Source organism: Phascolarctos cinereus, unplaced genomic scaffold, assembly GCF_003287225.1.
Source record: "Phascolarctos cinereus isolate Bilbo 61053 unplaced genomic scaffold, phaCin_HiC Scaffold_4;HRSCAF=312, whole genome shotgun sequence".
Taxonomy (NCBI): domain Eukaryota; kingdom Metazoa; phylum Chordata; class Mammalia; order Diprotodontia; family Phascolarctidae; genus Phascolarctos; species Phascolarctos cinereus.
The window spans coordinates 592,706,102-592,729,291 of NW_027555847.1; the positions used below are offsets into that span (position 1 = coordinate 592,706,102).

General features: G+C 39.2%; 1 protein-coding gene across 1 annotated transcript in view; it reads left to right on the plus strand.

Moving 5' to 3' along the window:
* VPS13B (vacuolar protein sorting 13 homolog B) overlaps positions 1-23,190 on the plus strand; it is a 1,028,583-nt gene that overhangs the window by 954,467 nt on the left and 50,926 nt on the right. The window contains exons 46-54 of the mRNA XM_020969189.2: positions 6,804-7,050; positions 7,636-7,734; positions 7,912-8,087; positions 8,809-8,979; positions 9,354-9,555; positions 10,919-11,107; positions 13,216-13,365; positions 16,871-17,154; positions 22,981-23,108. Of these exons, the coding sequence (XP_020824848.1) occupies positions 6,804-7,050; positions 7,636-7,734; positions 7,912-8,087; positions 8,809-8,979; positions 9,354-9,555; positions 10,919-11,107; positions 13,216-13,365; positions 16,871-17,154; positions 22,981-23,108 (1,646 nt within the window). The remainder of the gene's footprint in view (positions 1-6,803; positions 7,051-7,635; positions 7,735-7,911; positions 8,088-8,808; positions 8,980-9,353; positions 9,556-10,918; positions 11,108-13,215; positions 13,366-16,870; positions 17,155-22,980; positions 23,109-23,190) is intronic.

Here is a 23,190-nt window from a genome sequence, read left to right on the forward strand (position 1 = left end):
TTAGAGGAGTCTCTCTTTAGTAAATCACAGACTTACAGAATCAGAATGACCCTGAGGTCACTTAGCCCAGCCCACCTCCCATTCACACAGTAATCTTTTCCTCAGAATATTTGGCATGTGGTCATCCAGCATCCTACTGAACCCCTCAAGTCAGAGAGAACTCATTACCTTATGATGTAACTTGGGTATTCCTGGCAACAGCAAAAATAACATTTACTTAACACTTTGGTTAACATTTGATGCTCACAACTCTGTGAACTAGGTAGTAAAAATATTATTATCCTTATTTTATACATCACATGAGGACCTGGAGGCTCAGAGAAGTTTCAGTGTTTTGCCTAAAGTTACAAACTACTAAGGCAGAGAAATTGGGCTTCAATCTGGGTCCTTCCCATTCCAAATCCAGTGTGTTTTCCAGTCTGCCACACTAGGTACTGAAAGATGGATAGGATGTGGACAGACAAAGAAATTAGATCATTCCAGGGACAGAATTGAGTGATTACCGGAATGCACAAATACTGTTTGGAGAAAGGTGAGTGAACCAGCATTGTTGGAGTAAAGTCTTCAAGTTCAGAATCACCAAATATCAGAGTTAGAAGGAATCTCAAAGGCTCTCCTGTCTAAGAATCTGATTTTTTTTTAATCAACTTTACATCCTTCCCCAGGGCTCCTACTACTTCCAGAGGTGGTTTGTTCCACTTGGAATATCTCTAATTGTTTTGAATTTTTTTCTTACACCGAACCTACATTTTTTCCTTTTGTACTTTTCTACCTATTGTTCCTCTTCTGCAAACGAGGACCAGGAAAACAAACCTAATCCCCTTCCACATAAATGTCCTTCAGATAACTTTAAGACAGCTGTTGTGGCCCCCTGTGTCTTCTTTACTCTAAGCTAAATATTCCTAGTTCCTTCAACCAGTTTTCACTGTAGTGGGATTTAAGGTTGGCCACCCGCCTCCCATAATTATTACCCTCTAGTGACAGCGCTGTGAGTCAGTTGATTTTAGTGATGAAAAACATCTCTGCAGTCCACTCCACTCTCACCTTACTGATAAGCGAACTGAGGGTCAAAAAGATTGCTACTGAAATGATGAAAGAGACAATTTCATAGAAACCTGGGAAGACTTTTATGAAATGATGCAGAGTGCAGTGGACAGACCCAGGAGAACAATTTGCATAATAACAACATTGTCAAGCCACATACCTTATGACTAATGAGAATTCCAGGGGACTGAGGACAGAGCAGCTACCTACCCTAACAGATGCAGAATGAGGCATAAAATTTTGGGTATGACTGTTGCAGAAGTTTGTTTTATTTGACTATCCAGATTTGGTTTGGTTTTTTGTTTTTGTTTTTCCAATGGGGGTGGTGATGGAAGGGAGAAAAAAGTAAGTGCTTATTAATAAAAAAAAAAGTAACAAAGAAAAAAAAGATTGTTACTTGTCTCAGGTCATCTCGTTAGTGGCAGAGCACTTGACATGTGTCACCAAATATTCAGCATGTCTAAAACTGAACTCCTCATTCTATTTTCATTCTATTTTCTCTCAAATTGGTTGCTCCTCCCGTCTTTCATATTGCCATCAATGACACCACTATTTACCTGAGTACCTGTATTTGAAGCCTCATCTACAAATAGTCTTTGGCTCTTTTTCTTTCCTGTTGCTATCACCCTAATCCAAGCCCTAATAAGGTCTCTCATAGATTATTGTAGGAGTCTCCTCTAACTAGTATTTGTCTCCAAGCCTACAATCTTGCTCCCTACTGATACAATTTTCATTTTTCTTATGCACAGATCTAGTCATGTCAATACTGTGCCAGACTTTGACTCAAGAGACCTGGGTTCAAATACTGCTTCATAAACTTGCAACTTATGTGACTATGAGCTAGTCACAATCTCTCAGAGACCTCTCCCTAGGATGCCCTCACATTCACACTTGCAAGTTGAGGAGAGAAAAGTAGCTGTTCTGTGGATCTGCACTCCCAAAACTATGGCATATGAGCCCCCATTATTGTGCTTATCTTTAATAATCAGCTAGATTGTTAGGTCAAAGCAAAACATTCTCCTTAGCACGTAAACCTGGAGCACATCCTTCCATAAAAGTACACAGCACCAGTGGAAAAGGTGAACATAGAGACAGAATATACTTCTAGAAGAACACTTGTATGGAACACACACAGTCCAGGTAACTCACAGCTCCAGCACCACAGAGCTTCAGAGTCCTTTCCCTTCTCATACTGTTGCCTGTAGGTATATAGCATCTCTGCAAGCAAGACTCTCCAAGTCTCTTAGCTCCATTCCCTGGGCCTGTCCTCTTCCATAGTTCAATTCTGAATAACCAGGGTTTCCTCTTTTCTCAACCATCAAATTTCACACTCCTAAGAATTGTCTCCAGCCTCAGCTGCTGGAGCAGCTCCCTGCTGGGTTCAGTGTTTCCTGCTAGACAAGTAGGTCCACTGTAAGATGTCAGGGCTGAGGGGGAAGAGAGAAATTTCTCACACAAGACAAAGACGAAGAATGATTCCTTCTCAAGGGCTGGGTTCTTTCTTCTCTGTGCCAAAGGGCATATTCTTCAGCTGTTCCTTCCCTCTACTGTGACCTAACTCTTTAGGGCCACTACATGCATTGCTGATCCTTGGCTAGCCAGTGGCTAGCAGCCAAGCAATTCTATCAGTTTTGATCAGAGAGTTTCTTTATGCCTCAAAAAGAAATAAAAAAAAAAGTAACAACTTCTTTACACTTCATTTAAGATAGAAGTTTTTAACCTGGGGCCTCTGAAGTTAGCTTTTTAAATATTTTGAAAACTATTTCGATGCAGTTGTCTTCCTTTGTAATCCTATGTCTTTTACTTTATGCAGTTAAAAATATTCTTTTAAGAAGGGGACCATAGGCTTCACTAGACTGTCAGAGGGGTCCATGACACAGGAAGGTTAAGCACCCCTGATTTAAAACCTTAACACCTCACGTTCTGATACCTGCTGCTTATCTTCTTTGATTTCATCAAATGGATGTCCTAATCAACCCACTTCTGTATACCTCTTCACCTATGAAGTGTGAATACTAATACTTTTACAATCTGTAACCTCATACAGTTGTTTTGGAGAAAATGTTTTGCAAACCTTCAAAAATATATGTATATATGAAAATGTAAAAAATAGTATCAGGTCACAGATCATAGAAGTATTAGTGTCTACTGTATGTGTTTGTATTAAATTATATACATATTGACAAGTTACATATATATTATTTACATACATAGATGTGTATATTTTTTAAATTACGTAAGTGCACATACGTGTATGTGTACATGTATATACATGTATATGTGCATATATATATATATTGTACATTAAGAAACCCTCACCAGTCAGTTAAGTGGCTGGACCCATTTATGTGGAAGTGATTATTAGAGCTCATCCTCGCCATGAGAACTCTCTCCAAGACATGATTGTGGCCAGTTGTATTTTGTGGGAATACAAGAGTATATTCTCCTTTCTGGAGAGAAATTATGTAGTTTCTAGGAAGAGAATAAATTTCAGTGACATTTTAATTTATGTTGAGGTTCCTCAATGCAAATGTTATATACTAAATGATAATATGGCAGAAGTCAAATGTAGTTGGTTATATAAAGAATGTGTTTTTTTAAATCTCTGCTATGCTTACTTTTTAAAATAACTGAATGTATATTTGCTCCCTCCAGATTGCCTCAGTTTCTTGGTTTAAATTATATGCTTTAAAAAATTTTAATATAAATATTGACTTGAAACAGAACCAAGCAAAAGAACTTTCAAGCCTTGGGATTTAAAAAAAAAAATTTGAACTTCCTTATCCCCATCTATGTAGATACTTTAAGTCACCTTCTCTCCTAGTGACAAATCCATATATTGTAAAGGCATCTGGTGCCAGTTCAAAAACACTCCAAGTTTTTTCCAAATTTTATTTGCAGTGCTAAGTATTAGTAATACTTCCCTATGGGAACTACCTCACCCTTTTCTTTACTCTTGCCTTTGACCTGCTCTATCCGCCTCTGTATAATGAATGTGCTTTCAGAAGGTAAAAAGAAATCAACCAACCGGGAAAGGACCTTTTTTTGGCGACTTTAGTGAAATGTTAGCAGCACTCCTATCACACTTACCTTTGAAAGGAAGTACCAAGGCATTAATGAGCACTGCAGTCTCCCAGAGTAGTTGTATCTTTACATATCTAAATGTGTAAATGTGACTGAGCTCATATGTTTATATATACACTCCTAGGTCTTTTCTTACACAGGAAGTAAGAAGGAACTGAATTCTTGCCTAGTTTCTTAAGCACATTTTCTACCCCCACCCTCATAGAACAAACTCACACGTGTGCGCGCACACACCCACAGACTTGTGCTTTAAGTTTCAGAATTTCTTGTCAACAGCACAGTAACAGGGCTGTATAATAGAACCAGTTTCTAAACACAGCAATTCTGTGGAATGCTGGGAAACAGCAGCAGTGGGCAAGGCAGCCAAAAATGAAGCAGTCAGAAGGTGGTTCACTTTGAGCAAAGCCAGAGGTGGAACTGCAAACAATGAAAAGCCCAACAAACCACATCTGTAACATCAAACCAAAGCACAATCCATACATGTAGTGTGGAAAACACTGCCGATCATAGAGCTGTCTTTGGCCCTGCCTACACACACACACACACACACACACACACACACAGACTCATCAGCTGTCATCTTCAAATGACAACAATGTGAACATCAAATTTCAGTGCCTTTTTACTCCATAAAAAGCTCCAAGTTCACATAACCACACATGGTCAATGCGTACAGAGAGTAGTTTTGCATCTCTTCAAGGAGTCAACTTTTACTTACTCTGAAAATATCAATGTGTGTATATATCCATGCTTTTTTAATCATTTTAAAGATAGACTCTTCCATTGCGTATGAGGTTCAGGAGCTGTTCTTCAATATCTTCTTGGCTCTGATCTTATAAGAGTTTCAAAACCTGTTAAGAAAAATCATATGTAGAAATCTTCAATACACATCTCTGTGAGACTGTGGGGGGAAAGGGAGGGGATTAGAACAAAACCTAGAAATATATATTAAGTAGAAACACTATATTTAAAGAAAAGCTTAAGTATCTGTCTTCAACTGATGAAATAATCCTAAAATTCTGTCCACAATTTGTGAAATGAAAGCTTGGTGAATATTGCCACTTTGAAGAAAAGCAGACTCTTGCCTCCCACTGAACCCTGCACTGTAGGAGACATGAAATACCACCATCAAGATGGAGGCAACCATTTTGGATTTTCTTCTTCTAAGTAGCCAAGTCTCCAAGGCCAGTTTTAAAGGTTTTCTTTTTATCAAATTTGAAAACCAGCCTGACAGGCTTTTTTAGTTAAAAATGAAGCTATAAAAAGCCACAAATGGGGATTTTTGTCTTTAAATAAAGTGATTCCCAGATGGTTACAGATATTCCATGGTTGCTGAGAGAGACAGCAAAATTCTGTTCTTAATCTCATGGGGCCCAAGGTTTCTGAAGCAATAGCACTATGTATGAGCTGCCAGGTCCTAGGCATGTCGCTGAACTTTCTGAAATTTATTTTAGCCATTACTTTTATGTAACTTTCTTCAAAATCTACACAGCACTAGAGTGTTTAGCCTACACAGAAGAAGAATTTACCCCCTAATCTAGCACTCCACAGTGTATCTGGTGCCTCTGCATATTACTATGAAAGCGTCTTCAGATATTCTGGTTATTACTTGTTCACCACTCACTCTTGCTTCCCACCCTTTAGATTTATATTGGAAATTGTCTGAAAGACAGTGTTAAAATTGAAGAGGGGGAGGGAGCAAAGAATGGCGGTTAATCGGATTATATAGATGTGTCTATCATTATAAATACATACACACAATGTATGATATATTATATGTGTGTTTATGGAAATAACAAGCTTCCCAAACAAAATTAGAAGGTGAATGTTCACATTGTTGAAGATCATTTGCTAATACAAGTTTTCTTTATGATGTTATATCATATTTTAGACTTAGAGCTAGTAAGAATCTTAGAGGTCATCTATTCCAATGTCCTCATTTTATGGATGAAGAAATTGAGTCAGAGAGAAATGACTTGCCCAAGGTCACACAGGAAATAAGTAGCAGAGCCAGAATTTGAACCTAGGTTTCTGATTCTAGATCTAGGGCTCTTTTCAAAGTACTGATAGTGAATAGGTTTAAAACGCTACACAATTTGCGTAATTTTGGTTAGGTTTTTTTAAGGAATATTTATATTATACAAACAATAATGCTAAGCCTCAGTAATTCAGATTAATTGGGGAAAAGAATTAAGAAAAAGTCTGAATTAGCAGATAGATCAAGGTGTAGATTACCTTTTAAGGGAAAAAATGGTTTTTATTTCTTTCCAAAATATGTAATGACCTCTATTAAGCAAATTAAAAATTCCTTTGGACTTCTTTGTCATTTGTAAAATTGTAATGAGTATGTATTTATAAATGGCTACTTCTGAAATGCTTGGAAGCAGTTTGTTTTTTATAGGTTAAATATGACCTTTGTTTTCATATTTATCCTACTAATTTATTTAGTAATTCTGCTTAATACAGAGCAAAGGTACAGAGGGTTAGACTATAGTCAGCTCAATGAATGAGTCTATGTAAAATGAAACCGTTAATCCTGTCCAAATTCTCACAACTTTCTTACTAATGAAATCTGAATTAATGAGGTTTTTCATTAGAGAACCTTGTCTATGTAAATAACCAGCATCTGTACACTATCTTTTATAAATGATGGTACCTGGTTTTGTGCTTCATAGATTATCATCTGGGAAACAGATCATCAGCAGCTACTTAGACCAGAACATTGAACTCAAAGTGGCGCAGCATGTGATGGGGCCTGACGGACAGGCTGTGGTCAGGGAACATTTGGACATCCTAAGAGGCAAACACAAATTACCATCCTATGTTCTAGAAAATCATGAACTCACAGAGCTGTGTGTGAAGGCTGAAGGAGACGAAGCCTGGTCACGAGATGTGTGCTTAGAAGACAAACCCACTGAGTACACCTTGTTATCCAGGTAGGAGAGCAAAGGCATTTGGGGATGGAGAATTTTGTTAGAATGAGACCTTCTTGTAGATTCCCTTGCTCTTCAGCATATTTGTTTTATTGAGAAAATTGTAAGGGAAAGTAAGTCATTCATATTTCTTTGTATCTTTTGTCACTAAAGTAGTAGAGGTGAATGCAGAGTGCCAGTCACCAGCCTCACTTGAGGTATTCTCCAGGCTAGCACTTCTGTGTTTCCTTCCCTGGCACACGCATGCCCCTCTGTTTCAGTCTCCATCACTCATTCACTGTTATGTCACTCTATCCTCCTAGACCTCCCTCTCTTCCTCCCTTTGAAAATGGATGGGCTGTATCCCATGAGATGAGGAAACCTTCCAGGTTCTGCCTGGGTCGATGGATTTACTTTTATATCTGATACAAAGAAATGTTTGGTTTTTCTGTGACTTTAAATTGTTTTTTTTTCTGTTTGTGTTGTGGGTTTTTAAATTCTATCTAGCTTACATTTTATCTCCATGGCTTCCTTTTTAACTAGTGAAACATTTAGCTTCATGGTTAGAAAAATTGTCCTTACTGGGACCTCTCTGTCTTTGTATATACAGGTGCCATCTTCAAACAGTTCTATTATCTATGTTTGGTGTACAGTTCTGACTTTAGAACCCAATTCTCAAGTGGAGCAACGAATGGTGAGTGCTTTCTCCATCCTCAGAACTGTATATGGCTCTGACCTTTCACGTTCCGAAATAAATTAAGGGCAGAGTGACCCAGAGTCGAGATTTATTGCAAGTGTGTTTCAGCATCAAGCAGCTGGAATACTGCAACAAAGCAAATATGAAAGTTGTTCTGTCCTTTCCTTTTTATAGATTGTGTTCAGCCCACTTTTTATCATGAGGAGTCATCTTCCAGACCCCATTATCATACATTTGGAGAAAAGGAGTCTGGGACTGAGTGAAACACAAATCATTCCAGGACAGGGGCAAGAGAAATCACTGCAAAACATAGAACCCGATCTTGTGCATCACCTAACATTTCAAGCAAGGTACTGGAAATGTATCTGTGTCTTCCTAAATGAACTCAGTAGAAAATTGCCTTCTCTATCCAAATAGGAAAAGAATTATGTAAAACTCACTGTTAAAATGCCTTGTTGTTCATCGGAATGCTATCTTAAAAGTTCTCTGGCCCATCTGCCTGATTACTCTTCCATCTTTCAGATGAAAATCTAGCCAAACAAATCATTTTCTCGTAGAAACAGAGCAGACAGGTAGTTTGGATTAAGTGAAATTCACAACTAAACCAGAATTCTCTAGTGGACGAACAGAGAATGGGGCAGAGGAGGAGGGAAATAACCCAAGCGATCAGATAATACACAACCGGTATAATCAGTCCCAGAATGATCAGGAGTTGACTCATTACCAGACCAAACAAAAATTAGCAGAGCAGATGAGAAAGAGCACTGAGCTTGGTGTCAGAAAATCTGAGTTCAAATCCCACTTTGCCACTTCCTAGCTGTGAGTCTGAGTAACACATTTCCCCTCCTCAATCCTCAATTTCCTTATCTGTAGACAGTAATCCTTGTACATTCTACCTTTGGGGTTTGAGAATTAACTGTGCAGTTACTTTGTAACTTCAGTGCTTTCTATTAAGTTGTCATCATTATTATTTTTGTTCCGAAGTAAATTTGTAATTGTAATATCTTGATAAACTATCGAATTTTAGAGGAATCATATAGTTATTCTTATTTTCTCTTTCCATTTTCACAGGGAAGAGGAGGATCCTTCAGACTGTGCTGTCCCTATCTCAACAGCACTCATCAAACAGATAGCTACTAAGACTCACCCCGAAGGCCCAGTGAATCAGATTCTCGCAGAGTTCTATGGCCCAGAGAACTCTCCCCAGCCTGTGTGGCCCTATAATAAAAAGGATACTGACAGGTAATGTTCTCCAGCTGTCTCTCATCACAAATAGTATATCACCACTTAGGAGACAGTTGACATTTTATTTATTTACAAAGTTTGTTGTTATAGTAAAGGTAAATAAAAGTCTTTTTCATTCATTCATCAAATTTTGAGATTTCATCCTCTTATAAGTAAGTTTTTGGATGCTTAACTGAAAGCCTAGATTCTCTGCAAAAGACAAGTTCATGATATGCAACAATTACTGTTTCCTTCGGTCAGCAAGTTTGCGGTAGGAATATTTGGTGTGAAGAGGTATTAGACAAAAATGTTCTGTGTCTGAAATCATTAAGCCTATTTTAGTAATACTGAGCTTATTCCATTCTATCTCTTGGATGTGGCGTGTGGAGCAGTAATGAACAGCTGAATCAGTGGGACAGCCCAATGCGGGTGAAGCTGTCTGTCTGGAAGCCGTATGTTAACACGCTGCTGATAGAACTCCTGCCCTGGGCCTTACTTATCAATCAGTCTAAGTGGGACCTGTGGCTTTTTGAAGGAGAGAAGATCGTTCTGCAGGTTCCAGCTGGCAAAATCATCATCCCTCCTAATTTTCAGGTACCCACTCTTTTCAAGCTAAAACAAATTGTTTTCTCTCACCAGCCAGCATTTATTGTGGTATGCTGCCCACATTCTTGCCCATGAGATTATTTGTAAAAAGTAACATTCAGTCTTCTGATATATAACTGTAGAAGATGAAATATATTTTGGTACTCAAAGATGACAATGCTGATATCAGTAAACTTTCTTGATATCTACATTTGGCACTTGAGCTGATTTAAACTGTGATAACTTGTGCTGATTCCAAAATCTACTTGTCATTACCACAGCATGTACAGTAGTTGGCAAGCATAAGCAACAGGTCTACCTGGAATGTTTGTCATGTGCTATCAAAAAAACCTAACAGATGCTGACTATCACTGTCTCTCCTATTTCCCTCTTCCCTGCCCCCATCTCCAACACACATACTCCTAGTGGACTCTTTTTTTTCCTTAAGACAATCTTTCAGGGGCAGCTGTGTGGCGCCAGCCTTGGACCAAACACTTGACACTTACTAGCTGTAAAATGGATGTAATATTAGTAACTGCCTCACAGGTTGTTGTGAGGATCTAGTGGGATAATTATGTAAAGTGTTTTTCAAACTTGAAAGCATATAAATATTAGCTATTATTATTCCAACCCCCTCATTTTATAGATGAGGAAACTGAGGCCGGGAGAAGTTGAGTGACTTGCTTGGAGTCACATAGGAGGTATTAGTGCCCTATCAGGGATTCAAAGACATGATAACGTTTCTAGCTGTGCAGCACAATAGAGTGAAAAGTATGCTCAAGTCTTGTGGTTCATGGGTCAGGAAGAACTACAGAGCTACCATCTCACCCTGCAATACAGAAACATGTTCAGGTAATTGAATTCTTATCTTTCTGTGAGCTTTCGAATGATGATACCTCCTAAAAGTGGGCCTATGGAGCACATGTAAATCAGAAATGTTCCTGGATGAAATGAGATTAGACTCTAAGTTTTTAAACCTTTTGGAGTTAACAGGATTGGTTTTTTCATAACTGAATACCATTATGACTCATAAACAGCTTTAATCACAGAAATATAAAAGTCTGGATTTTCAGAAAAGCACAACTCAGTTAATCAGCTATCCAAGCATTTATTAAGCACTTACTTCCTTCCCGTCATTAGGTGATGAAACAGTCCTTGCCTTCAAGGGGTTTATGAGAAGTAAATATAAGATAAATTCAAAGTGATTTAGTGGTAGAGAAAGTCAAAGAACTGGCAGATTGGGGAATAGGGAGGGGGCAAAAACAGGCAAGGACTGCTGCATTAATAGACAAACCTAAGCAATTCCTATGCATTGTTGTCAGTTAAAGTAGAATAAAAAAAATCCTTTCTAATTGAATCATTAATTTTCCAGGAAGCTTTTCAAATTGGAATATATTGGGCAAATACAAACACTGTGCATAAATCAGTGGCAATTAAATTGGTCCACAACCTGACATCTCCCAAATGGAAAGATGGTGGCAATGGAGAAGTTGTGGTATTGGATGAAGAAGGGTGTGTAGGTGTTGAAATAAGACTTGGTGCTTTCCCAGGACATCAGAAGGTAGGATCAAATTCTATGTGACTTCAGAGAAACTACGCCCTCCCCCCCCCACTACTTGCGCATGCACGCACACACACACATATAAATATTAGCTATTATACATGTTTATACATCTATGTATGCATATATATATATACATACATATATCAATATCTACTCATATCCATATAATTTAACATTAGTTTACTCTTCTTTTCTCTAATTTGTCTCAAGGCATTAATTTAGAGCAAGGAAACACTAGATTCTTGGGTTCATTGAGCTCTGGTTTGTAGTTTTTTTTCCTGACCAATAAATAATAAAAGCTGGATCACATAATTTGTCCAGGAGCTATTCTGTTTCAAAACACTCAGCAGTCACTTGATTTACAGTATGAGAAAAAAAAAGAGGGGGGAGGACATATTCCAAAATCTCCACACACTGTATTTGGCCTCTTCTCTTTAGGGCAGGAAGTAGAATTGTTCTCCTTGCAAGCATTAATAAGGAACCATAGGCAGTCCTTGAACTGACTGTAGACTCTGTTTCTAAGAAAAGCAATGTGAGTTTAATCTGATTTTCCCTAGAAACAATATTTAATAGGGAATTTTGGCCCAACTTTTTAACGAAGTACCCCAATCAAAGGGAAAAAAATCTGATTACTCTAAATTGGCAGCAAATTATCAGCAATGATTTACACCGAAAAGTTCTGTACCCAGTCAGTTGCCAATTCTTGTTGTCATCCTCCTTTCTCTGTACCTATATACCCCACAACCTCTCTAGTCCTAGCCCTCATCATGTCTCTGCATCTAGTCTCTGTCATCTCCAGGTCACCCTCCTCCCAGCTGCCAAATTGATATTCTTCAAACATGTGTCAAAACATGTCACTACCTAGTAGAAGAAGTTTCACTGGTATTCCATTGTCCTTAGGATAAAATATAAACTGCTGCATTTGGCATTTGACACCCTTCACAAGCTGGTTCCAGTCTTTCTTTTCAGACTGACCAAATATCATATCCCTTCACTTACTCTGTGCTTCAGCTATTTGAGGTGAGGTGTTAAGAAAGCTAAGCCTTCTGAAAGGTAGCCTCTTCACCTCTGTAAGGTAGAGGTGAAGAAGGAGTGCATCCCAGGCAGGGAAATGAGATGTCTGAAAAATATACATAGACGTTTGTCTGGGAAGAGGAGTGTTTGAAGAGGAAAGACATGCAGTGGTCCCAAGGTGGGCTGAAGCCACTTGGTGAAGCCCTCTGAAAGCCAAAAGAGAAAACAGGGATTTCCTTTCATATACACCCCACCTCCAGAAGCTCCACTCTTTTAAAAAGTACATTAAAAAGAAGAAAGTATACAGAATTAGTGGAAAATATATAAGACAATCAGTTTTTGAAGATGTTTCCCACTTTAGCCTTACAGTAATGCTTGCACTCCTCACTGGTAACAATCCCTGCCAACTGATAAATGGGTAGACACATTCTTGAAACTAAGTGGAATGGAAAGGATAGATGTCATTGTGATGCTTTAAAAGGCTGACATTTAATATTACTTTGATGCAGCTAATCGCAGGAGGGGACAGGGAATGAACCTTAGAAATTCCACCAAGAAATTCTCTCAAAGGCAGCAGCATTCATTAGCTTTCAGGAAAAAGCATGGGGAAAGAGGTTTTTGGGGGCTTTTTCCTACAGCTTGACTTAAGACTCTCAAGTTGTCTGGGTCAGTTTCTTTGGACTTTGACAGAAATAGCAGGTAACAGAAGACACATGTGATGGAAGTTTTCTCGTCTTAGGAATGATTAGATTCTTGATCATCTGTGTGGAATCACCCTGGATTGACAGCCAGTTGAAGAATAAAAGTTCCTTGGGTTTAGAAAATTTACTCATATCCACCTGTTTGAAAGTCTTTAAGAAATGAGCTCTTATGCAAGGTAGCTTCCATGATAACCCTAAAGACAAATCTAAGTCACTGGGTGGGACCAACGTCTGGAAACCCACCTGAGCTCAAAGCCTGACTGGAATAGTGAGTGTGTCCAGTAATCATGACCCATCATGACCAATCAGAAGCTGTGCTCAGGAAAAGGATTTCTTTACTTACTGTATCATGGTCTACAAGCCACTCTTTTTCTTTCATTTCTCTCAAAGCTATGCCAGTTCTGCATTTCTTCGATGGTTCGGCAAGGTATACAAATTCTACAGATTGAAGATGAGACCATAATCACCAATGACACTCCGTACCAAATATTTTGTAAGCCACAGTTAACTGTTCCAAGTCTCTGTTACGGAGAGGAGGAGGTAAGGGATTCCAGAATGGTTTTAAGGTTAACTTCTACCATTGGGAAAAATTAACATTTAGACATAGGACTCCATTAGTCTCTTAAAAAAAACTGGAAGGAAAATATCCTCAAATTAAAAATAGGTAAAGATAAATCCATTGCTTTTTCTTTAATTACAAACACTGACAGAAGTCATGGCCAGTGCTTCTAAGGTAATTAGCTCCCATCAGAACCCTTACAAAGCAGCAGATTCTGACACAATGCAGGCTTAGCTCTGTCTGATGTACATCTGTTCAGAGGCTGCAGACCAGTCCTTCAATGTGTTTGCTGTAATCCATAATAGCTGTGGAAGCAGTTCTGAGAATCTGCTCAAGGTTCTCATGGAGAAGTACATCTGCTTCACAGGCTGAAATGTTTGAGGTAGCAGTTTGGACAGAGCTGCAGTACCTGAACAAAAGCCATGGGTCTGGAAACATTGAAATTGTGTGCAGTTGAAAAGGTTAGCCATGAAAATTCATCAACTCATTTATATTAGAATTCTGGTGACAGAATAGTATGTGCAGGAAATAAACATACAGAGGCAGAGTCCAGGAATGCTCAGAGGGATTGTGAGGCAACCACTTTTACGATTAATAGGAGCGATTAAGTTTGGTGATATGAAGGTAGGATTTGAAAGAGACTTATAAGCAAGTTACAAATTAAGCTATATGTTATTGAAACCATCGTAGAACACTTTTTCTTATATGAAAATCCTTTTTTTTTTTCAGACTTTGGGGAAGTTAAATGTTCAGGTCCCAGCTTGCAGAATTTGAGTATTAAATTGCAAGCCCATTCAGAAGATTCATTTATTCAGCAAACGTTTATTCTGTGCCTGATGCGGGTGATGTGTGATGTTTGGCAGATAAAAAGATAAATAAGACCCTCAGAGAATTTATAGTCCAGCTTATCACTTATTATCTTTCATTATCTTTGGCCCTTGAAGTTGGCATTAAAACAGCCATAAAGGGAGAAAATTTTAAACATTCATTCTAATTATAAGTATTGACACGAAGTTCATGAACATTTCATAATACTATGATTTAATCTTGCTACTTGGAAATGCTACAGAATGATGCTGGGATGTCCTGAAAAAAGTGTCCCAACTAGTTGTGCTTCTAAGGACATCAGAAAGTAATAGTGTCTCCTTTGTGGAGTTCAGAGGAGTGGTGAAAAGAAGTCACAGGATCTTGTCATTTTTTTCCCCAATTCATAATTCCCCAGAGTTTCCTTGAGGGATTCGATTGGAGGGATTGGAGGGTTGGATATTTCCCTGCAGCAGAGAACCTTTGCTTCATTTCTACCTTGGGTTCTTCCCTAGAGTTGGGAAGAGTTCTCACTCTCCTTTGTGATCCTGTGAAGAATTGCTGCATAGGAATCCCTAATAAAGTATCCTTGTTTAACACAAAGTACTTTCACTTATATTAGATGATATATCTATGTCTCATAATGGTACTGTGAAGTGGGTCAGGTGAATATTATTAAACCCATTTTATAGACCAAGGAATTAATACACAGCCAGTAAATGACAGAACCAGAGATGAAATCCAAGTCTTCCCACTCTTTTTGATTCTTCCATGATTCCTGTCCCTATTCTGTCAACTTGCTGTGGACCCTGAGAATTTCCATCTAAAGATTAAGATAAAAGTTCCTCCTTTTACCCAAGGCCTTTGCCCTCAAGGCAAAATTGTGAAGCAGGGAAAGTTTGTCTTATGTCATTCAGCAAGCCTTTATTAAGTGCATACTGTGCCTCAGGCACTTTTGCATTTTTCCTACCCATTTTTCCCTCATGTAAACTAGGAGTGTCAAACTCAAATAGAAATGGACCCCTACTAGCCACACATTGGATGAGAAAGCCACAAATTAACATTATATTTTTTGTATTATATTTTGGAGAGGTGATGCAGTGGATAGAGCACCAGCCTTGGAGTCAGGAGGACCTAAGCTCAGATGTGGCCTTATAGACTTACTGGATGTGTGACCCTGTTTTTCTCAGTCCCTCATTTGTAAAATGAGCTGGAGAAGGAAATGGGAAACCATTCCCACAACGTTGCCAAGAAAACCCTGAATGGGGTCACAGAGAATTGGACACAACTGAAACAACTCAACAACAACAATTATATTTTCTTATTTATTTTATTAAACGTTTCCCAGTTCTGTTATGATTTAGTTCCTGGCCAGGAGTTTTGTAGATGCACCCAGGGGCTGGGAGGTTGTCCCCTCTGGTATAGATGTCCCCAAGTAACCTACTAAATGTATTCATACAAGGCCATAATTGACATATGCTTGTCCTTTGGAAGAGGACATCCCAGCCTCTCACCTGTATTAACTTCAAGAATGATTGTATGAGGGTGGAATGTCAGTCATTGGAGTGCCTGGATAGGGGCAATGATTCTAGGCAAGGAACCCCCGTGGCCCTTCATATGTGGCAGAAAAAAATCCCTTCCAATCAGACCTGTCCCAGAGCGGAATGAGCCACTGTGAGAGGTCATGAGTTCCCCCTCTTTGAACTTCAGGCAGGAGTCAGCCGATCGCTTGTCCAGTAGGTTTCACTAAGGATTCCATTCACAACTGGGTTGGACAATAAGGCCATTGAGGTCCTTTACAATTCTTAAACAAAAGGAAACTGGGTGTGAGACCATGTAGACCTTGCACATGAGGATGACTGACTTCATCTTTTGTGTGCGCCTTACATCCCCTCCCCTACTCAGTACAGATCATGTTGACATACCTATTGCCCTCCACCAGAAGAGGGCACAGGGATCCTACTGTCTACTCTGTAAGGCTTTGCTGACATATATCCACCATATTTTAACATCATCGTCAGTATAGCTAAAATGGATAATGATGATATGAACCATTATTAACATAGGACTTTAATATTTAAGATTTTACAAATGAGGAAACTGAAACTTTGAGAAATTAAGTTGTTCATTCATGGTCACATTGCTAGTAAGCACCCAAGGTGTGATTTGGATCTAGCCCTTCCTGGCTTGGCTCTAAGTCCATACCTTTTTCAGACACACCAAGCTTTATGTACAAAGTACTTTTTTCACCATAATCCTGAGGTTGGTAGTACAAATACTTTTATTTCCATTTTACAAATCAGAAAACTGAGAAGTTAAAAAAAAACCTAGCAAAGGGCAGAACCTGAACCCAAATCCAGATCTGTCTGACTTCAAGTCTAGTGCTCTTTCCAGGCTCTCCTAAGTAGTTATAGTTTAAAAAAAAAATTTTTTTTTGAACAAAACCGCGCTCCTCTAGCATGGATTGCCAAAGTGGGAACCCTGGGGGGTGCTGGCATGATCCAGGGGGGCAGTATTTTTTTGAAACGATGCAAATTTAAAAAATAAAAAGTTAAAGGGTTAAAGAAAGTCGATTTCCAAGGGGACCCTGAGTAATTTTTTTCAAGGAGGCAGTAAGCCAAATAAGTTTGGGAACCTTTGGTTTCTGAGTAATCCTCCTTTGCACCATTTTTCTCATTGCAGTGTTCGCATGTTCCAGACAGTGCAATTTTTAGCATTAGCCCAGGGAAACATCAGCCTGCTATGGAATCCAGTTCCCTTCCTTGCTGGGACTTGATGCCTGACATTGGTCCATCAACATTGGAAATGCCCCTTCTGCAGAAACAGATTTTGCTGAGTTTTCGTCCTGCTGTGGGTGCTGATGGTGCGCAGTACTGGAGCCTGCCAGCTGTGGTTAGACCAGAGTTCCCCAGACAGAGTGTGGCAGTACCCATTGGGAACTGCAGTGAAAGTGGATTCTCTACCAGGTATTTTAAATCACTGTGAATGACCTCGTTCTTTTCTTTGCTTGTCAGTGTAGCAGTTCATCAAGATAGAAGCCAGAAAAAATAGAGAAGCTAAGAGTTACACGTGCTCACCATGTGTTAAATTTCAATTTAGGGTGTTGGGGTTTTTTTTTTAGTGGTGTGGGTGTGTGGGTGGGTGGGTGTGGGTGTGTGTGACTATTGTTTGAAGTCTTAGACACTTTTGTAACTGGTCAAATGTTATGATCACATACAAATTGAGCAAGTTTGTTATTGTCGGGCTGAGCTGGCTATAGCAACAATTCTAGTCCTCCTGCCATTTAATGTCAGCACACAAAGAAGTAGAGCTGCTTAGACAAGACACCGAGCACTTGGGTCATAATGATAAGAAAGGACAATTGGGAAACATTTCCTTGAATTCACATTTTTCTTCAAACTGAAGATTTTCTTCAGAAGCCATTACAAGAGACACAATAACATGCTAACTACCATGTGCAGAAAATACTACTCTGTGGTTTTCACTGCATGCAAGTTCCTGTAATTACTGATGACCATTTATGTAAATAGCCATAGGATCAAACCGAGGACATGGGGTGGTTGGTTCTTACTGGACTTTTCTATTTTGTGGTTGTTTTTAAATGCACTGAATCCCTTCTGCAGCTGTCAGGAATAACTTATGTACGGTATATGTAACAACTACAAAAGAAAGCATATTGTGACCTTATGAGAGAAGCACCTTATTCTTATAATTCTGAATTTATAGGCTTGACTTTATTTGGGATTTTAGCCTTCTCAACTTTTTGATGTATACAGATGTTCTGTGGTAGTTTTTTAAAAAGACAATAGTCCAGACTGTTTTACCCATGTTAGCCAAAATCATGTTCCCCAGCTCCTTATTCCCCCTCCTGCCAGATTCAGTGAAATTGTTCACATCCTGCCTTCCTCTTCACCCTCTCACAAGCATTTCTAATCTTCAGCATTGTGGAGAAGTGGTCACTCCCCAACTCACGTTAGAGATACTAATGGATTCTTTGGTGAAGCATCTTTGAAAATGATGTGGACTTGAACATTCTAAAACATATTAAAAATGATCAAATAATTTGAAACAAAATATGATTTTAAAATTACAATAGGGTTTACAACCTGTCAGTACGGTCCCACAATGCAACTTCCCAAGTAAGATGCATAGTGAGCTTTTTCTTGGATTGTAAGAGCTGTATCCTGGTCCCAGCCCCAGCTTCCTTGGCCAAAGGAGGGGGAATTCTCTGAACTTGGCTTTTCCAGCCCATTTGAAATTAAGCCAGAGAAATAACATTGGGGTTGATCCAAACACTGTACTCTGAAAGTGAATTAGCCCTCCTACTACAATGCAGATTGATTCAACACCATTTGGTGGTATCAGTAATGTGTTTTCCCCAAATGCTAAATTGGCAGTTTACTTTGGCATTCTATCACAGAATCACAAAGTTGGAAGAGACCTCAGAGAATATTCAGCCCAAGTAACACCTGAGCAAGAATCCCTATAAAATGTTCCTACCAAGTGGGCATCAAGCTTTCATTTGGGCCATTTCATTCTGAAGCATACCATCCCCCTTTTGGTTAGCACTAACTCTTAGGGATCAAGCCTAAATTAATTCTTAAATCAGACTACCTCTTTGATGGGGTACGGAGCCTGAGAAACTTCCTCCCCCCCAGTTCTCCTTGAGTTTTCTCCCACATGGTCAAAGTCTTTGACATTTGCCTGAGGCATCATCCCAGTAATCCTCTCAACTGGCCTCTGGTGGTGGCTAAACCCAATCTCCCAATTCTCTTACCAATGACCAGTCTAACCTTCGTTGTTTGTTACTTCCCTATCACCTCCTGCCATTTCCCACCCTTGTTCCTATCTAGACCCCATTCTACCTCCTAGTCACTCCTGCCAAGATCCTCCTTAGACCCCTCCTCCAGTCACCCCACACTACTTGTCCACTCTTAGATCCCTCCCACAGTCTTTCTGTGTATAAATTTCATATCTTGTCTCCATTAAGGTGCTCAGATTCATAAAGTCTGGCCAATGGTTGAAATTCACTCTAGCCTGATTGTCAATAGGAACATCACAAATTTTCAGATCCTTAAGAGTCTGGCCAATGTAGCGAATAATAATAAGCGAATAAACCTTGTGTTTGGCTGAAAGAAGGCGTGGGTCAAATTCATGCAGGCAGGACTGGGAATTGCTGTTTTGGGGTCCCAGTACCCCTCAACCTCAATATTTTGATAATTTCCATTCATTACTTCTGTTTCCACCCTCTGGGGCAAGGGAGACTAAACATAGCCCTTCTATGTTAAGCCCTTCAAATACTTGAAAGTAACCATCGTGGCCAACCTGAGTCTGCTCTCATCCAGGCTGAACATCCCCAGTTCCTTCAGCCAATCCTCAACAAGATTTTAAGGCCCTTCACCATCCAGATCAAATACAATCTTTAGGAAGAATATAAAGGGTTTACATTTTTTCATTAACTCCCTTGGACCAAAGAGATAAGGATTTTCTAGTGAACTTTCAACTTAATTTACACAGTGTAGATTAAAGTGAAGATTTTGCAATTTTCTGGTTTGTTTGATAATTGTAAACATCCAATTCAAGTAATTCAGATCATGTGTGTTTGTTTTTTAATGGGGGAGTGGGGCTGGCATTAGGAGACACTTAAAATACTCACTTTGAGAATTTATAAATATGAATTTGTTAACTTTTCCCTATACATTAGTGGGTGGCCTAATCACTCAGCAGTTATTTAACTACAGATAGCAAAAGTAACTTTATTCTTGTTGATTGATGGGAAAATTGCTGTGGAGGAAGATGGAGTGGAGCAGAATAAGCATTTATTAAGCACATACTAAGTTCCAGACACTGTGCTAAGTGCTGGGGATACAAATAGCAGCAAAAAGGTAGTCATTTCCCTTCAAGGAATTGATATTCTAATGCTGCTGGGTGGTACAGTGGCTAGAGTGCTAGCTGTGTGACCCTGGGCAAATCACTTAACCCTGTTTACCTCATCTGTCAGATGAGCTGGAGAAGGAAATGGCAAACCACTCCAGTATCTTTATCAAGAAAACCCCTGAGAGGCTATATCCCAAAGAGATCAAACAGATGGGAAAAGGACCCACATGTACAAAAATATTCATAGCAGCTCTTTTTGTGGTGGCAAAGAATTGGAAATTGAGAGGATGCCCATCAATTGGGGAACGGCTGAGCAAGTTGTGGTATATGAATGTAATGGAATACTATTGTTCTATAAGAAATGATGAACAGGCTGACTTCAGAAAAACCTGGGAAGACTTATATGATCTGATGCTGAGTGAAGTGAGCAGAACCCAGAGGACTTTGTATACAATAGCAGCCAAGTTATGCAATGACTAAAAATGTTAAACTGAACCCTTCTCAGCATTACAAGGATCTAAGACATCTCCAGAGGCCTCAGGATGGAAAATGCTGTCCACATCCAAAGAAAGAACTATGGAAGTCGAATCGCTATCACTTATTTTTACCTTAAGTTGAATTTTGTTTCATCTTTCTGATGGTTCCTCCTATTGGTTTTACTTTTTACTTACAACTTCACTAATGTGAAAATATATTTAATGGGTATGTAAATGTAAAGCCTATGTCAGATTGTGCGCCGTCTTGGGGAGGGGGGGGGAGAAAAGGGGAGAAAAAATTTTCAACTCAAAAGCATATGGAAAAAAAAATAAAAATAAAATAAACTTGGGGCTCAATACACTGTCATAAAAAAAAGAAAACCCCTGAGAACTGGATACTACTGAAAGGATTGAACCACAGTGGGGGAAAACAAAAGGAAGGTAGTGGAGAAAGCAATCTGGAGAATTATGAAAGGAGTTGGAAAGGAATTAAAGAGTATGAATGGCTGGCCCTGGGGCCCTTCCCTAAAATGGAAATGCTAAGAGGAAATGACCAATTAGAGTGTTTCAGAGTAAGGCTGAGAGAAAACATCAGGACTTTCTCCCAGTTGGATTATCAAATAAATAAATGAATCTGTAGATGCACCTTTTTGGTTGGAAGCATTGCCAGTCCAAAAAAGATGTAAATAAGCTCTAAGAAGGGCAACTTGCAATAATGGAAAAAGTACTGGAGTAAGAAGCCCTAGATATTAGTATCAGATCTGCCATTGACTAACTATAATTTTAGACAAGTCTCTTAACATCAGTGAGCTTGTTTCTTCACATGTAAGATGGGCATGTTGTCAAAAGGATTAATGTGGAAATCACAAAATCATATATGGAGATCTTAAGATTTAGAAAAAGAAGAAATCTTTCAAATCAGCAAGTCCAAACCCCTCATTTTATAGATGAGACCTACAGAGGTGAGATAATTTGCCCAATCCACAGGTCACGTAAGTAATAGAGCCAGAATCTGAACCTAGATCTTCTGACTTCAAATTCAGGATTCTTTCCCCAAACTACACACATAACTGAGAGGTGATAAGTACTTTGTAAATTGATGTAAGCCCTCTTCATTCCCAAGCTCTTGCTCTGTGCCAGGTACTGTGCAAAGAAAAGTAAAAACAGACCCTGCCCTCTGAGAGCTCCCATTCTAATGGGGGAGATTAATGTGCAAACCCATGTCCACATAAGATATATACATTGTAAATGGAAGGTAGTCTCAGAGAGAAGACTCTAGCCCCAGGAGGAACCTGGAAAAACCTCTTGCAGAAGGTAGGATTTTACAGCCAGCATCATCTATTTGCTTTCTCAAGCCCAGACCTGAACAGGCCATGCCTGATTGTATGAATGTGTGTGAGCTTCCATCATGCCTGGAATGTACTTTCTCCATACTGTCTCTTTCTAGATCTTTCTTTTCCTTCCAGGCCCAGGTAAGGGTTCCTGGTTCCCTGGTCACTGCTCAGACACTCCTCAAGTGCCTTCTCTGATCTTTCCTTGGCTCCCAACCTGCATTATTTGTATCTGCATTCATGTTGCTCCCCACCACTGGGAGCTCCTAGAGTGCTGAGTCTGCTTCATTTTTGTCTTCATTGCCTCAACACGTAGTGGCCCGTAGTAGAAACTGATAGAAGTTTATTGAAGTTAAATTAAATATGAGGCATCTTTTTTCATCCTTGTCATCATTATTATTATGTCATAGCCAGTGTGTTGTTCTCTGAAGAAAAGTCCTGATCCTAAAATCCCATGATTACTATACCACAACAACAATAGGTATTCATTCTGCACCTAAACTGTGCAGGTTTTGGTAAGACATAGTTCCTGCCTTCATAGAAACCACGGCGTGGTGGGGAAATAAGATACCAACAGCTCTAATATACAGTGTTTCATTACAAATGCATTCGGGTCACAAAATGTAGTGCTGTGTGATGTCTGGTCACAACCAATGGGGAGGTATAAAGAAGATACAAGAAAAAAATATAGTGCTTCTCCCTTTTCTGGGATGAAAAAAAAATCATCTCTCAATACTATTACTCTTACTTTCCAGAAAAATGACTGTCAAATAAATAAATGAATCTGTAGATGCACTTTTTTTTCTTTTGGTGGTGGTGGTGGGGTGTATGGTAGGATGGGGTATCAATATCTATAAGGTAAGGAACGATCCTGGAGAAAAGTACCTCCACATGTGCAGGATCAAACTTCCTCCTTCTACTTAACGGTCTTGTAGAGAGATGTCTGGGCTGCTGAGAGCTTAGATGATATGCCGATAAGCCAGCACGTATCTGAGGCTGAGCTTGAATCCAGGTATACCTCACTCTGGTTTACTACTTATTATACCATACCTTGGCATAATACCAAAAACCCCATATATTCAAAATTGGTTATTCTTTTTTCTTTCAGGGCTATAACATTGACTCATCAGCAGTATCTAGGAGTCACTTACTTAACCCTCACAGAAGATCCTAGTCCTCGAATCATTCTCCACAACAAATGTCCAGTCACAATGCTTATGAGGGAAAATATAAAAGGTATTTCTTTGTATTTACCATAGACATTAAGTTACATGGCAACTGCATCTTTTGACCCAGTCGATAAACAGTTATCAGGGGG